The sequence below is a fragment of the Muntiacus reevesi genome, chromosome 17 (assembly GCF_963930625.1).
Source record: "Muntiacus reevesi chromosome 17, mMunRee1.1, whole genome shotgun sequence".
NCBI classification, from domain to species: domain Eukaryota; kingdom Metazoa; phylum Chordata; class Mammalia; order Artiodactyla; family Cervidae; genus Muntiacus; species Muntiacus reevesi.
In genome coordinates this window covers 57,705,611-57,720,778 of record NC_089265.1, presented here as the reverse complement: position 1 = coordinate 57,720,778, position 15,168 = coordinate 57,705,611, and the positions used below count along the sequence as shown (strand labels likewise).

Genomic DNA, 15,168 nt, shown 5'->3' with positions numbered 1-15,168 from the left:
AAGTTCAAAATAAGGCCTGCTGTCTGTCTGCTTGATGATGCAGCAAGAAACAGGACATAGGACTACGTACCTAGCACAGCAAGGAAGCACCTCCTGTGATTGTGGGTAAAATCAGAAAACACAGCCAGCTCCATCTTCCAGTTTCACAGGGCACTGAGCCCCAGATGCTGGACTTTCCCCCTGGCACAGCCGCCTCTGAACTGTGGACACATCTCTGTGGAAGTGGGGGGGGGGGGGCAGCTATGTCCTTGATTCTGTCATTCTGTGTCCTTGACTGTTTGCCCTGCTTGTTTGCCAGTTTGATACTACACTGAAATAAAAACAACCTAAAGGTGATATTATTCTTTCCAATCTTTGAACTCATACTGGGTGTTCTGGATTAGCTCATCAGAAATTTTCAAGTAAAACTGCCTGATTATTAAATGTTGACTCAACTGTTTTTCCCATGAGCACAGATGTGGCAGGACTGGTGGCCAGTGGGGCTCTATTTTGGCTACATGGAAGCTCACTACAGTCGTCTGCCAACTTTTATGTTTGGAATCTTCCATAACAAAACACATTTAAAATGACAATTATTTTTTAAAAACCTGTGGGACAAATACATATTTTTAAAAAGTCTGTAAAATGTTAGCTTACATCTGCTAACATAAAAAGCCAGTTGATGAAACTGTCTGAGGTTATGTCACAGGCACAGTACTTGACATTAGATGAGTATAAAATGACAGCTGTTATTGGTGAACTACAGGTTAAAAGTTCTTTTAATTTTGTAAAAATATCAGATGCCTCATGATTCTAAAATATAGACGCTGGGTTCCATTTTGTTGCTGTTGGTCAGTCGCTAAGTTGTTTCCGACTCTTTGAGACTCCGTGGACTACAGCCCGCCAGGCTCCCCGTCCTCCACGATCTCCCGGAGTCTGCTCAGATTCACATCCATTGACTTGGCGATGCTAACCATCTCATCCTCTGCCACAGCCTTCTCCTTTTGCCTTCAATCTTTCCCAGCCTCAGGGTTCCACTACCAGCGGTTATAGTTCAGTTCAGTTCAGTTCAGTCACTCAGTCGTGTCTGACTCTTTGCAACCCCATGGACAGCAGCACGCCAGGCCCCCCGTCCATCACCAACTCACGGAGCTTACTCAAATTCATGTCCATGAGTCAGTGATGCCATCCAACCAGTCCATCCTCTGTTGTCCTCTTCTCCTCCTGCCTTCAATCTTTCCCAGCATCAGGATCTTTTCCAGTGAGTTGGTTCTTTGCATCACGTAGCCAAAGTATTGGAGTTTCAGCTTCAGCATCAGTCCTTCAAATGAATATTCAGGACTGATCTCCTTTAGGATGGACTGATTTGATCTCCTTGCAGTACAAGGGACTCTCAAGAGTCTTCTCCAACACACAGTTTAAAACCATCAATTCTTCAGCACTCAGCTTTCTTTATAGTCCAACTCGCATATCCATACATATGGAAAAACGATAGCTTTGACTAGACAGACCTTTGTTGGTAAAGTAATGTCTCTGCTTTTTAATATGCTGTCTACGTTGGTCATAGCTTTTCTTCCAAGGAGCTAGCATCTTTTAATTTCATGGCTGCAGTCACCATCTGCAGTGATTTTGGAGCCCAAAAAATAAAGTCTCACACTGTTTCCATTGTTTCCCCATCTATTTGCCATGAAGTGATGGGACCAGATGCCATGATCTTAGTTTTCTGAATGTTGTGTTTTAAGCCAATTTTTTCACTCTCCTCTTTCACTTTCATAAAGACGTTCTTTAGTTCTTCTTTGCTTTCTGCCGTAAGGGTGGTGTCATCTGCAATCTGAGGTTATTGATATTTCTCCTGGCAATCTTGATTCCAACTTGTGCTTCTTCCAGCCCAGCGTTTCTCATGATGTGCACTGCATATAAGTTAAATAAGCAGTGTGACAATATACAGCCTTGACGTACTTCTTTCCCGATTTGGAACCAGTACAGCACAATCCAAAAAGAAAAAAATTGGTACACTGGACATCATCAAAATTTAAAACATGCTTCAAAAGACACCATTACAAAGATGAATAGACAATCCACAGACCAATAAAAAATATTTGCAAATCATGTACCTGATAAGGGATTTGTACCCAGAATATATTTTTAAATATTTTATAATTCAATAAGACAGCAAATAACACATTTTAATAGTGGGTGAAAGATGTAAATAGATATTTCACCAGATTAGTCATACAAATGGTCATTTAGTACATGAAAAGATGCTCAACATTATTACTTATTTGGGAAATTAAAAATAAAACCACAATAAATTAATACTTCACACCCACTTTAATCAAAAAGACAATAACCAGTATTAGTGAGGATGTGGAGAAACTAGGACTTTTATATATTGGTGGGAGAAATGTAAAATGCTCAGCATCATTAGAAAAGTTTGGCAGTTTCTTAAAAAGTTAAATATAAATTTATCACAAGCCCAGTAATTCCTATTTTAAGTACTCAATCTGTGAGAAATGAACTCATACATCCAAAAAGGCTTGTATGCAAATGCTAACAGTATTATTCATAACAGTCAAAAAGTGAAAACAACCCCAATGGCCTTCAACTTGTAAACTGATAAACAAAACGTAGTGTATCCATGAAATACTGGGGTGGCAAAAGTGTATTTGGATTTTTCCATAAGATATTACAGAAAAACCTGGACAAACTCTTTGACAAACCCAGTAGAATACTATTCAGAAATAAAAAGCAATGAACTACTAATACATTCTACAAACATCAGTTCAGTTCAGTTGCTCAGTCCTGTCTGACTCTTCGCGACCCCATGAATCGCAGCACGCCAGGCCTCCCTGTCCATCACAAACTCCCAGAGTTTACTCAAACTCATGTCCATCGAGTCAGTGATGCCATCCAGCCATCTCATCCTCTGTTGTCCCCCTCTCCTCCTGCCCCCAGTCCCTCTCAGCATCAGGGTCTTTTCCAATGAGTCAACTCTTCACATGAGGTGGCCAAAGTATTGGAGTTTCACTTTCAGCATCAGTCCTTCCAATGAACACCCAGGACTGATCTGCTTTAGGATGGACTGGTTGGATCTCCTTGCAGTCCAAGGGACTCTCAAGAGTCTTCTCCAACACCACAGTTCAAAAGCATCAATTTTTCGGTGCTCAGCTTTCTTCACAGTCCAACTCTCACATCCATACATGACCACTGGAAAAACCATACTTTACTAGACGGACCTTTGTTGGCAAAGTAATGTCTCTGCTTTTAAATATGCTATCTAGGTTGGTCATAACTTTCCTTCCAAGGATTAAGCGTCTTAATTTCATGGCTGCAGTCACCATCTGCTGTGATTTTGGAGCCCCCCAAAAATAAAGTCTGACACTGTTTCCACTGTTTCCCCATCTATTTCCCATGAAGTGATCTACAAACATAGATGAACCTAAATAACATCATGCTAAGCAAAAAAACCCAGACACAAAGAAACTACATGTTGTATGATTTCATCTATGTAAAGTGTCCAGAAAAGGCTAGAGAGACAGAAAGTAGGTTAGTGGCTGTGTGGGGCTGGGGTAGGAAAGACGTTGATCACAAATGGACATGGGGGATCTTTTTAGGGTGACTGAGGTGATCTAAAACTGGATTTTGGTGATGGCTGCAGTACTGATACATTTACTAAAACTAACTTAATTGTATATTTGAAGTGCATGAAATTTATAGCCCGTATAGCAGTTTTAAAATCCTACATGTACGGGGGGTATAAAATGTCATGTTTAGTTTTAGAGTGATATTTGAAAAAGGTTTTGCCAGAATGGAAGAAGAGCAAACTTCTGTACCCTGCCTTAGTTTTGTTTTGTTTTTGCCATAGTTGTTTTAAGACTCTGATAACTAAGTAATGCCTAGAGTCTGACCTAAATGTACAGGAGAAGAGGTGGTTGCCTCTTCGGATAGGGACTAGAGGAACTTTTCTCATCTTCCCATACAGAAACTCTTTAACTCCCCTTCCCCCTACCCCTGTCAGCCACCACTGTTTTTTTCCTTTGAAAACCTTGTAGACTTTTAGAACTCGTCATCTACATTATTTAAAGGAAAATTAGAAGTGAGACACACATTTTCAAGGGTGGGAACCATGTTCTTCCTCAAAAATATTTTTAGCCTAGAGCAAAAGTAAACCAAGTAGTTCCTGCAGGGATATGTGACATAAAGTATTAATAAAGCTAGAGAATTATCTGACAAGAGTAAGGCAATGGGGCTCTTTCTGTTATAAAACTCCATCACAGGCATAGAAATTCCTTCATGCGATGACTTTGATATACCAGTTTCTGCATCCTCAGCTCAGTTCAGTTCAGTTGCTCAGTCGTGTCCGACTCTTTGCGACCCCATGAATCGCAGCACGCCAGGCCTCCCTGTCCATCACAGACTCCCGGAGTTTACTCAAACTCATGTCCATCGAGTCGGTGATGCCATCCAGCCATCTCATCTTCTGTTGTCCCCTTCTCCTCCTGCCCCCAATCCCTCCCAGCATCAGGGTCTTTTCCAATGAGTCAACTCTTCGCATGAGGTGGCCAAAGTATTGGAGTTTCAGCTTCAGCATCAGTCCTTCCAATGAACACCCAGGACTGATCTGCTTTAGGATGGACTGGTTGGATCTCCTTGCAGTACAAGAGACTCTCAAGAGTCTTCTCCAACACCACAGTTCAAAAGCATCAATTTTTCGGTGCTCAGCTTTCTTCACAGTCCAACTCTCACATCCATACATGACCACTGGAAAAACCATAGCCTTGACTAGTCTGCATCCTAGGGGTGTGTATAAATTTGGTAGTTTCAACAGAGACAGATGCAGCATCTTTCTTTTGCATGTAGATATCCAGTTGTCCCAACACTACTTGGGACAATAGTACCGGAAGATTTTTCTTCTCCCAGTGAATTTTCTTGGCACCCTTGTCAAAAACCAATTGACCACAATTGTGAGGGTTTACCTCTGTATTCTCAATTGTATTCTGCTCATCTACATCTATGCTTATGCCTCTGGCTATCTTAATTACTGTAAGCTTTGTAGTAAATCTTGAAAGCAGAAGTATAATTCTCTCAACTTCATTCTTTTTCAGTATTTTTTGGTTGGGGGGGGGTGTGCAGTGCTTCTCTAGGTCCCTTGCATTTCTATATGAGTTTTAGGATCCATTTATCAAAATTTGCAATGAAGACAGTAGAGATTTTGACAGGGACTGCTTTAAATCTGTTTATCACTAACTCCTCTGATCCATGAACATGAGGGTACCTTTCCAATTATCTAGATCTTTAAGTTCTTTCAACAGTGTTTTGTAGTTCCCAAGGTTTTAAGGTGGTTTTTTTTGTTAAGTTTATTCCCAAATGTTTAATTCTCTTTGCTATTGTAAAATAGATTCCTTAGAATTTTACATATACCAGATCATAGCACCTGCAAGTTTTACTTCTTTCTTTTCAATCTAGATACCTTTTATTTTTCTTGCCAAACTGCCCAGGATAGAATCTTGAATACAACGCTGAACAGAAGTGAAGAGAGCAGACCTCCTTGTCTTGTTCTTGACCCGAGGGAGAAAGCTTTCATTCTTTCACCGTTAATTATGATGTTAGCTGTGGGTTTTTCTATAAATGTTCTTTATTAGGTTTAAGTGGTTCCTTTCTAATTTCAGTTTAATTTTTTTTATAACAGGATGCTGGACTTTTCCACATGCTTTCATCCATCTACTGAGATGATAATGTGGATTTTATTTTATTGATCTGGTATATTATATTGATTGATTTCAGATGTTAAAAGACCAGGTATTCCTGGGATAAATACCATTTGGTCATGGTATGTAACCCTTTTTATATGTTACTGTATTCAGTTTGCTAGTATTTTGTTGAGGATTTTTGTGTTTATATTCATAAGGAATACTGATTTATGATTTTCTTTTCTTGTGATATCTTTCGTACTGATATTAGGGTAATATTGGCTTCATAGAATGAATTAGGCTATGTTCCCTCCTCTTCTATTTTTGGGGTAGAGTTTGTATTAATGGCTATTAATTCTTTAAGCATTTGGCAGAACTCATCAGTGAAGCCATCTGGGCCCAGGCAGACTCCATCTTACTGCTATTACTGATGAATTTGTTCATCTTACAACCTCTCATGAGACTCCAGGCCGTTATCAATGCATTGCCACTGAACTCTAAACTCCCCCTTTACTGCCTGCTCTGAGAAAATGGATCTGGGCCTTTAAAACATTTTTCCTTTGCTATCTATCATGAAGACAAGCTTTGTAGGCAGAATGCCCTGCAGAAGCATTGCAGAAGGAATGAGATTTGGTTGGTGGTTCCACTGTGCTCTCTGGCCTATTCCTGCAGTACCTCAGCTTCTCCAGCATCAGCTCCTGTGTTGATTGGTGGGTGGAATCACAGCATGCTGTTAGGCAGTTTTATAACAGATGCTTCCAAGAGACACCTCCCCAGGAATAGTTTTCCCTCGCCTCCTAGAAATGCCAGCAAGTTCTGAAGGGTTGATTTCCAGCAAGTTCCACTGGCACAGATTTATTTATTTATTTATTGGCTGTGGTGGGTCTTCCTTGCTGCGTGTGAGCTTTCTCTAGTTGCGGAGAGTTCAGGCTTCTCATTGTGGTGGCTTCTCTTGTGGCGCACGGGCTCTAGGTATGTGGGCTTCGTAGTTGCAGCTCATGGGGCTCTAGAGCACTGGCTTAGCAGTTGTGGTGCATGGGCTTAGCTGCTCCACAGCATGTGGGACCTTCCAGGACCAGGGATCACACTAGGTGTCCCTTGCATTGCAAGGTGGATTCTCAATCACGGGACCATCAGGGAAGTCTGGCACAGATTTCTAATGACTTCCTGCCATTTGACAAGCCATGACAATGTCCTCTACAACAAGGTCTCAATCAGGCCAGGCCAGTGGAGAGAGATTTTTGCTTAGGTAAGCTAAGTACTACGAGTAATGGCTGTTCCTCACATCTGCTATTCTTAAACCCTTTAAAGCTCTCTTTAGTTTTCACAAGCCATGATCATTTGTGATAAAAAATGTTTATCCCAAGTAGATTCTCACTTGTGTAGTGATAATTGTGAGCATTTCATTCAAATTCTTTACTTGAATAAAAATATTAACACTTCCATGGATTCTTTTCCTATTAATTTCTGTATATAAATTAGCATGCAGTTCATTTGTAATTTTTAGAAACCTGTGAAGTAAAAAATTTTAAAGATTCATTTAAATTCTACTTCTTTATGGACATCTATTCTGACTCCTACCTTCCTCCCACATAGAGGCAATCATTTAATCTTTTTGTACTCTCGGGGCTGACACCCTAATCGGGTTGTTATAGTCAGTTACACTTGGTATTTCCAAGTGGAGACAGTCATCTCCCCCAGGGCAGGGACCATGATTCAGCTGGCTTCCCGGCTCATTGCCCAGCTCAATTCCTGGTCCAGAGCAAAAGCTCAACTAGTCTTGACTGAAAGTTACAAAAACGCCCAACTTCACCAGTCAACAAAGAAGAGCAACCGTGAGATAGCACTTTTCCAGCTTCTCAGCCAGATTTCTAAACAGAAGTCCAGAAGGCCATGTTCTCGACCAACCTTTCCGAAGGGCAATTCGGTCATTTTCTCGAGGGAAACGCTAAGAAATGGGCGGTATGTCCCAGCGGCAGTCGAGGGCTACAGTTCCACCCCTGCTGCAGAGGCTCCAGGCCCGCAAGTGCCCCAAACAGGCAGCTGGCCTAATCCCCCCTGGTGGACACGCCCGGAGACCCCACGCACCAGCGCAAAGCCACGCGCGGCCTCAACGCTGAAAGGCGCGCCGTCGACCAATCGCAGCGGCCACTTTCACATCCAAAAAGGCTGCATGCGCCACTCTAAAAGCGAGCTTCTCAACGAGCCCCCACACCCCACCCGCACCGCCTGAGTCCGGGTCCGCGGCTCTGGGCCGGGCTCCGCACTCTCGGTTGCGGTCTCGGCTTCCACCCTCTCACGCGGGCTGACCTCAGCACCCCGGGGCCTGCCCGCCGCGCCGACCACGGCCACGTGCACGACGCCGAGACGGCAGAGCACCAACACTGCGGCCCGCGACACGCAGGCCAGGATGCCTGGGGCGTGCTCCGCCCTCTGGGCGTGTCGCGCAGGCACCGCCCTCCAGGCGCCTTCGACCCGCCCTCCGGGCCTGAGCTTCCCGTCTCAGGTGACTGCTCTTTCCCAGACCCATGCTTGCCACTGTACCAGACTGACACCCACGTGCGGACACACCGCCCCGAAGTGCCCTTGGTAGACCTCCTCAGCCAGATTTGGGCCACGTCTCGGACAGAGGCTCCTCTATTGACGTGAGGGTGCGTGAGGGACAATCCAGGGGTCATTTCCTGACCTCTGTCTGGCCGGGACCTCAGGTCATGGAGTGCCATACAGCGGGGCCTTGGGCCAGCTGCGATAGAGGCAGTCTTGTCACTGAATACCTGCTCTATGCAGGCCCTCTGGAACTGGGCTGGAGTGGGGAGAAGAGAAAAACTATCTACGCCATCCCCTCTGCAAAGGTAACCAAACAAGAATAGCTCTTGCAATAATCTGTCGCAAAACCAAAGTTACATTTCAGTTGGCCTCTATTATTGTGTTTGGGGCTTCCCTTGTGGCTCAGCTGGTAAAGAATCCACCTGCAATGCAGGAGACCTGGGTTCGACCCCTGGGTCGGGAAGATCGCCTGGAGACGGGAAAGATTACCCACTCCAGTATTCTGGCCTGGAGAATTCGATGAACTGTTTAGTCTCTGGGGTCCAAAGAGTCTGATACGACTGAGCGACTTTCACTTTCACTTCGTTGTATTTAGTTGATTCACCAGCGTCTTATAAAATTGTGAAGGGATGTTAAAGATGGCCTAAAATCCTAAAAATCTAAAGACTCAGGTTGGAAGCAGATACCTCAAAGACATGAGCAGTAGAAATAGAGGACAGCTAAAAGCCATCGGTCAGGGCCACGCCCTCCCAAGTCCCCAGGAGTTCCGACTCCTACTGGGTAATCTGACCAACGCTAATTGGAGGTACCGGTTGACAGAGGAAACTGTGATTTCAAGTGAGAGCCTTGAAAGGCAGAAGGGCAGACCTGATGTGCTATTGATTTGCACTTCAGCTGCTCTTCACCTGGGCAACTAAAGCGTGCTCCAAGAAAAACAGCAGCAAAGATTTAACTGCAGTTACTGATTTTCCCAGGCCGTGGAGGGGAAGCTCAGTTATACGGAAATATGCGTGTGATATGTAAATATCTTGGGGGGGGGGGAGGGAAACGCACTCCAAGACGTCAACATTCATTTTCATTCATTCATTCACCAGGTATTATTTATTTCGTGCCAGGACCTCCGCTAGAAAAAAAGTGAGAACTAGCTGACAGCCTAGCAGAAAGCAAACAGGGAGCAAGGCTAACGCTTTTCATCTTCTTTCTATTCGTCTCTGGTCTTCCCCAACGTGAATCGATAAAAGTTTCCTATGCAAAAGAAAATGCTGAATACTCTTCCTGGTAGAAGGTGAGCGGTCCCTCTGAGGGCAGAGTCAGGAGAGCCAACTCCCGAAGGCCTGCTCAGTTCCCAAGGTTTCCACGAAACGAAAGGTGGCGGCGTCTCATGTCCCACTGTGCCTCTCAGACACCGGGAGAGGAGGCTCCGCGACTGACTCAAGCTACGCGTTTCTCCGCGGACCTGCGGAAAGACTGCTGGGTGGGCGGCCAGCTGCAGACACAGTCATAGCCACCTTGAGGGAACCCGCCGAGCCCCCGCGATCGGACTTTGAAGACAGGCTCAAGTCCCACAAGCCTGTGCGGCCGGAAACGGAAAGCCCTGGGCGGGCTGGCGATTGGACGCGGAGCCGGAAGCCGGAAACTGTGTATAGCGACGGCCGCGATGGCCGAGGCAGCGGGTGTTCCCGCGGAGTCCCCGGCTGGCTGCAGGGCGCGGGCTGCGCGGACGGTGCTAGATCAAGTGGTGCTGCCGGGCGAGGAGCTGCTGCTGCCAGAGCAGGAGGACGGAGAAGGCCCAGGAGGTGCAGGGGAGCGGCCGCTGCGCCTAAACGCCGCGGCGCGCTCCCGGGGACGCGTGGTGTGCGGCCCTGGCTTGCGGCGCTGCGGCGACCGACTGCTGGTCACCAAGTGCGGCCGGCTCCGTCACAAGGAACCCGGCAGCTGCAGCGGCGGTGGCGTTTACTGGGTGGACTCGCAGCAGAAGCGGGTGAGCTGGGATTCCGGAGGGGTTGTCAGGCCGGGAGAAGGCTGAGCATACTCTTCGGAAGCATGGAAGGGGCCCTGGAGCCTTCCTCTCATAAAGCTAGCCAAACGCCACCGGAGGCTTGTACGTACTTCTACAACTCCTTCAGAGGGACCGTGAACAGCTGGAACGTGGCCCTAGACGGGCGACCAGGAGAAAAAGGAGCCTGGGAATGTAAGGGCACATAAGGGGATAGAGACAGAGCCGTGGCCATTGTCTTCAAAACCCCATAGGTCAGGGAGCGGCGGACTTGCCTTTCGGAGTTCCAAAGAATCAAGTTCAATGAATGGATGTCACAGGGAGTTCAGGTTCTCTTAGAATAAATAAGACATTTCACATAGGAAGAAACTAACAACAGAATGGCCTTGCTTGATTGTGAGGACCCCTCTATCACTGGACTCTTGCAAACAAAAGCTAGGGAGTTTCTGACGATAATAAAGAGATAAGATGCTGCTGCTGCCGCTGTCGCCAAGTCGCTTCTGTCGTGTCCGACTCTGTGCGACCCCATAGACGGCAGCCCACCAGGCTCCCCCATCCCTGGGATTCTCCAGGCAAGAGGACTGGAGTGGGGTGCCATTGCCTTCTCCAGAGATAAGATGATACAGACTTAATGACCACTGTTAGAAGCTGGAAATCTGAGAGTTTTATTATGTGATTGGTTTTCTTTTAGGGAGTGTGACATATGATCAGGTTTGTTGTAAGGTTTGTGTTGATTTGTACACATGGATTTTAAAGTATTTTCTAAATATTTCAATGACAAATGTAACAACCGCTGAGGACTTGCTGAAAATGTCTTAAAAACGATTGTCATTTATGGTTGTTCTCTCATTCTTTCTTTTGTAGTATGTCCCAGTGAAAGGAGACCATGTGATTGGCATAGTGACAGCTAAGTCTGGAGACATATTCAAAGTTGATGTTGGAGGGAGTGAGCCAGCTTCTCTGTCTTACTTGGCGTTTGAAGGTGCAACTAAAAGAAACAGACCTAATGTGCAGGTAACAGTAGGACCTTTGGTTTCAAAAGTAACAAATACCCATTTCCCAAACAGTCATACATCCAGAAGGCTACCGGAACTGTCCTGTTTTCCTAGCGCTATTGGATGATCTTGGAGCATCTTTGTAATCACTCCAGGCTTCAAGAGTTCTTTCAGATGCTCCACCTCTGGGACCAGAGCCACATACTTAGTTTACATTTGCTGTGTTGGGGGATGTTTTTATCTCTGCTGAATTGAAAGGTTATATCTGTTTTTTGTTACATCCATATACACTGGACAAAGAAGTAAGCCAGAGGCTTAGGGAGGAAGGAAGGAACAGTGGTGGAAGTTGCCATATCACTCATCCATCTTTCCTGGATGTGGGTCCTGGGAATTGTATCTCACAGCTTCAGTTACATCACTGTTTCCCAACAGTACCATTTTGGAGCTGACAGAGGAGCAGTCTTGCTACTTCAAGTTTCAACTTGGGCTTTTCAGGTTAGGAGGGCCACACACTTCCTGTCCGTCCAAGCCAGAAATTTGGTTTCTTTGCCTTTTCTCACTCATCCCTCGTGTCAAGTCTCTCTGATTTGCCACGTGTCCACCCCTTTATCTCCACTTTGCAAGTTCAGGCCTTGGCTGCCTCTTGACTGGACTTAAGTCAGTGACCTCGTTAGTAGCATCCTCCCTATACACTTCTGCCCCTTTATCCAGGCTTTTAAGAGCTGACAGCCTCTCAAACTTTTCTTCAAAAGAAAAAGTTCTTCAAAGCCTACATATTACTATTTCCAGAGGTCTTCCCTCATCCATAATTGTATCTCCATGTGGCCCTGCCTGAATTACACCGAACTATTTAAGAGCACCACTGAATTCATAACTTCCCGCTCCTGTACCTTTGCTTATGCTGTTCCCTCTGTCTGGATTGCTTTATTCTCTTCTCAACCTGTGGAACACATTCTGGTCTTTCAAGACCCAGGCTGAGCACCACTACCCCTCTGTAAAAACATCCCTGATTTTCAGTCGTTTTTCTTACTTACTGGATTCAGCTGTGAATGAAGTTTGTTTACATATATATCCCCACTGCCCTCTGAAACTAAATGCTTCCAAAAGGCAGAGAATGTTCTTTCTCTAGTTCCTTGAGTCACCAACAGTTGTTACTTAATGAACAAGTTTACTCTCCATTTCCACAGTTTTCGTCATTTTGAAGTTCAACTGTTGAGGTTTTTAAAGTAATTCTTGTATGGAGAACAGTCAGTGGATTACCAGTGTTCTGTTTTGCTTTGAGTAATTTGCATGCCAGGGATTTCTTCTGTAATTCCCTAAAGCGGGGCTGTGCGTAAAACTCCACGGTGACGCTTAGTGTTTCACACATGAACTGAGTGTTGTGGGAGCCACTAAGTCACACGTGGCTGTTGAGCATTTGCAATGTGGCTGATGCAACTGAAAAACTGAATTTTAAGTATGTCGTTTTAATTAATTTACATGTAAGTTTAAATAACTACACGTGAGTAGTGGTTACTGTAGTTTACAGTGTAACCCCAGTGGGTATTCTCTGGCTTTGATGAGGCTCCCAATCTGGGGATTTTCTGGTGCGGGAAGGGTGAGGGTACATGCTTTAATTCTGCCTTAAGACCCAACTCCAGCGGGACTGTGAGAATCCTGGCGTGTAGTCTGTTTAGCCACAGAAGTGTAGATGAGTGGCGTTGATGCCTATTGAAAAGAGCCAACAGCAGCACCTCTATCATGGTTCGCTGAGAGGAATGATGTTTTTAATTATCATTGTAGGTTGGAGATCTCATCTATGGCCAATTTGTGGTTGCTAATAAAGATATGGAACCAGAGATGGTCTGTATTGACAGCTGTGGACGAGCCAATGGAATGGGTGTGATTGGACAGGATGGTCTGCTTTTTAAAGTGACTTTGGGCTTAATTAGAAAGTAAGTCTGATGCTTTCCAGCTTGCCTATTGTCTTTGATATTATACCTTCTTAGAAAGCTGACTAATCTTTGGCTATTAACAGTGGCTGTATCTCCTCAAAGTTAAAATCAGTATCCATTTTAGCACAGTTGTTAACTCTTGCATTTAGTCCCATCCTCTCAATGTGAATACATAAAATTCAGACATGTTTGTCATTATAGTTTCTGTGTTGATATGAAATCTGGACTTCTCTGCTGGTAGGTCAGTTGTTCCTTATATATATTCAGACCAAATGTGAAAACTGGCCTTCCCCCTTCTAAGTCACTTGAATACAGATCCAATTTATTATTGTACAAAATCATATTTCTCTTATAATGGGAGCCAAATTAAGCTAGAGTGATGTGACCCTCAGACTTATGCAGACATTCACAAAAGGCTCCTGCTTTACTGGCCTTTTAATAGTTCCCAAAGGCACTCTGTTAGGTTTAGATCTTTACCTCCCCAAAGCTATGCCCTGTTAAAGGGCTTTACTCCTAAAGCTACTGAGGTTCACAGCTATCTTGTGTATCTCTCTCTGCTACTTATTTTGCAGATTTGCAGAATTAGTTCAAGACATTTAAAGCATGTTATTAAACAAGCAGTATTTTGTGGTTTGAGTCAACACTCTTAATTAAGTATTGAATTTAATACCAAAGAATGATTTACATGGTCAGGAAAACAGGTTAAAGTGTTTTTTTAGCACCAGAAACAATAAAAAAGCTACAGTTCTAAAGTCTTGAATTAAGATGCTCTGACAATGTGAAGGAAGAACTTTATATATTTATATAAAGTTGGTGGCATAGGGAGTTTGGTTTCTTTGTAGAGGATAGCCCACCATTGTGACCTTTGGTATACTTGTAGGTTATAAAGCTTCTTGGAAGAAAAAGGGGAGCAAATGTTTTCATGTGCCTTGTTGCGATGATGTTGGTAGAACTCTGAGTGACTGTGGAGAATTGCCCAGAAAAGGAGTCCCCTAAAGTAAAGTCAGGGCACACACTGCCACTTTATAAAGTTTTGTTGTTTCCCTTCCTCACCAGGCTGTTAGCTCCAGACTGCGAAATCCTACAAGAAGTGGGAAAACTCTACCCCCTGGAGATAGTATTTGGAATGAATGGAAGAATATGGGTTAAGGCAAAAACCATTCAGCAGACTCTGATTTTGGCAAACATTTTAGAAGCTTGTGAACACATGACAACAGATCAAAGAAAACAAATCTTCTCCAGATTGGCAGAGAGCTGAAGACCTATGTGGGCTTTTTTATGGGTCAGCAGAACCAAGAGACAGGGTTTCCTGGGAAAGATGTTTCTCAGGTGAGTTTCCCAGTAAATCTTCAGGAGACTAGATGTGAATGTACATATTGTCTAATACAGTCCTAAATAAAATATTTTTTAAAAAGTTACCGGTTGCCACCCAGATTCTTATGGGTGAGAAAAATCATGAAGCCATGATGTAGGTTTTATTTTTGACAATAAAGTTTACTAAAGTTACTGTTACGGTTTAATTGATGTTAACTCCCTTACTTTGCTAGAGTGTAGCTTCTGTAAGTGGAAGTGAGCATTAAGATAAAATTATTTTCTGATAGTAAAATATGTTCACCAAAGAAAATGCAGAATACATAAAAAAATATAAAGCAAACAAAAACCACCTGTAATCCCACTAGTTAATGGGTATGTAGCAGCTAACAATTATTGGTTCCAAGTGTTTTGCATGGATTGATTCACTTATTGGTAACTCCAAAGACATTTAACTTTCTAGTTGAAGAAACTGAGGCATGGATTAACTTGGCCTACATTCTCAACTACTATATGTGAATGTATGTTTTTCAAATTGGAACTATGGGATTATACTTTATATATCACTTTATTATATACCTTGTCCACTTCAAACAACATGTAATATATTTTGTGATTGCTATTAAAAATTCAACAATTGTATAATATTTCATTTTCATGTTATAGGATATTTAGATAGGTGTAGTTTTTTGTTGTTCTATAGATAACACTATGAT

At 43.8% G+C, this 15,168-nt stretch overlaps 1 protein-coding gene across 1 annotated transcript; it reads left to right on the top strand.

Annotated features, from left to right (window-relative positions):
* The first annotated feature begins 9,842 nt into the window (after positions 1 to 9,842).
* On the top strand, positions 9,843 to 14,647 carry EXOSC3 (exosome component 3). Its single transcript, XM_065907781.1, has 4 exons — positions 9,843 to 10,197; positions 11,077 to 11,226; positions 12,990 to 13,141; positions 14,198 to 14,647. Exons 1-4 carry the CDS (start codon positions 9,874 to 9,876, stop codon positions 14,397 to 14,399), a joined length of 828 nt encoding a protein of 275 aa, XP_065763853.1. The 5' UTR covers positions 9,843 to 9,873; the 3' UTR covers positions 14,400 to 14,647.
* The last annotated feature ends 521 nt before the right edge of the window (positions 14,648 to 15,168 follow it).

What these genes read in the sequence shown, in the direction of transcription:
- EXOSC3 (XM_065907781.1), top strand. Translation starts at nt 9,874, where the DNA reads ATGGCCGAGGCAGCGGGTGTTCCCGCGGAGTCCCCGGCTGGCTGCAGG. An exon ending in TGGACTCGCAGCAGAAGCGG is followed by an intron (nt 10,198 to 11,076) that starts GTGAGCTGGGAT and finishes TTTCTTTTGTAG; the next exon opens with TATGTCCCAGTGAAAGGAGA. An exon ending in ACTTTGGGCTTAATTAGAAA is followed by an intron (nt 13,142 to 14,197) that starts GTAAGTCTGATG and finishes CTTCCTCACCAG; the next exon opens with GCTGTTAGCTCCAGACTGCG.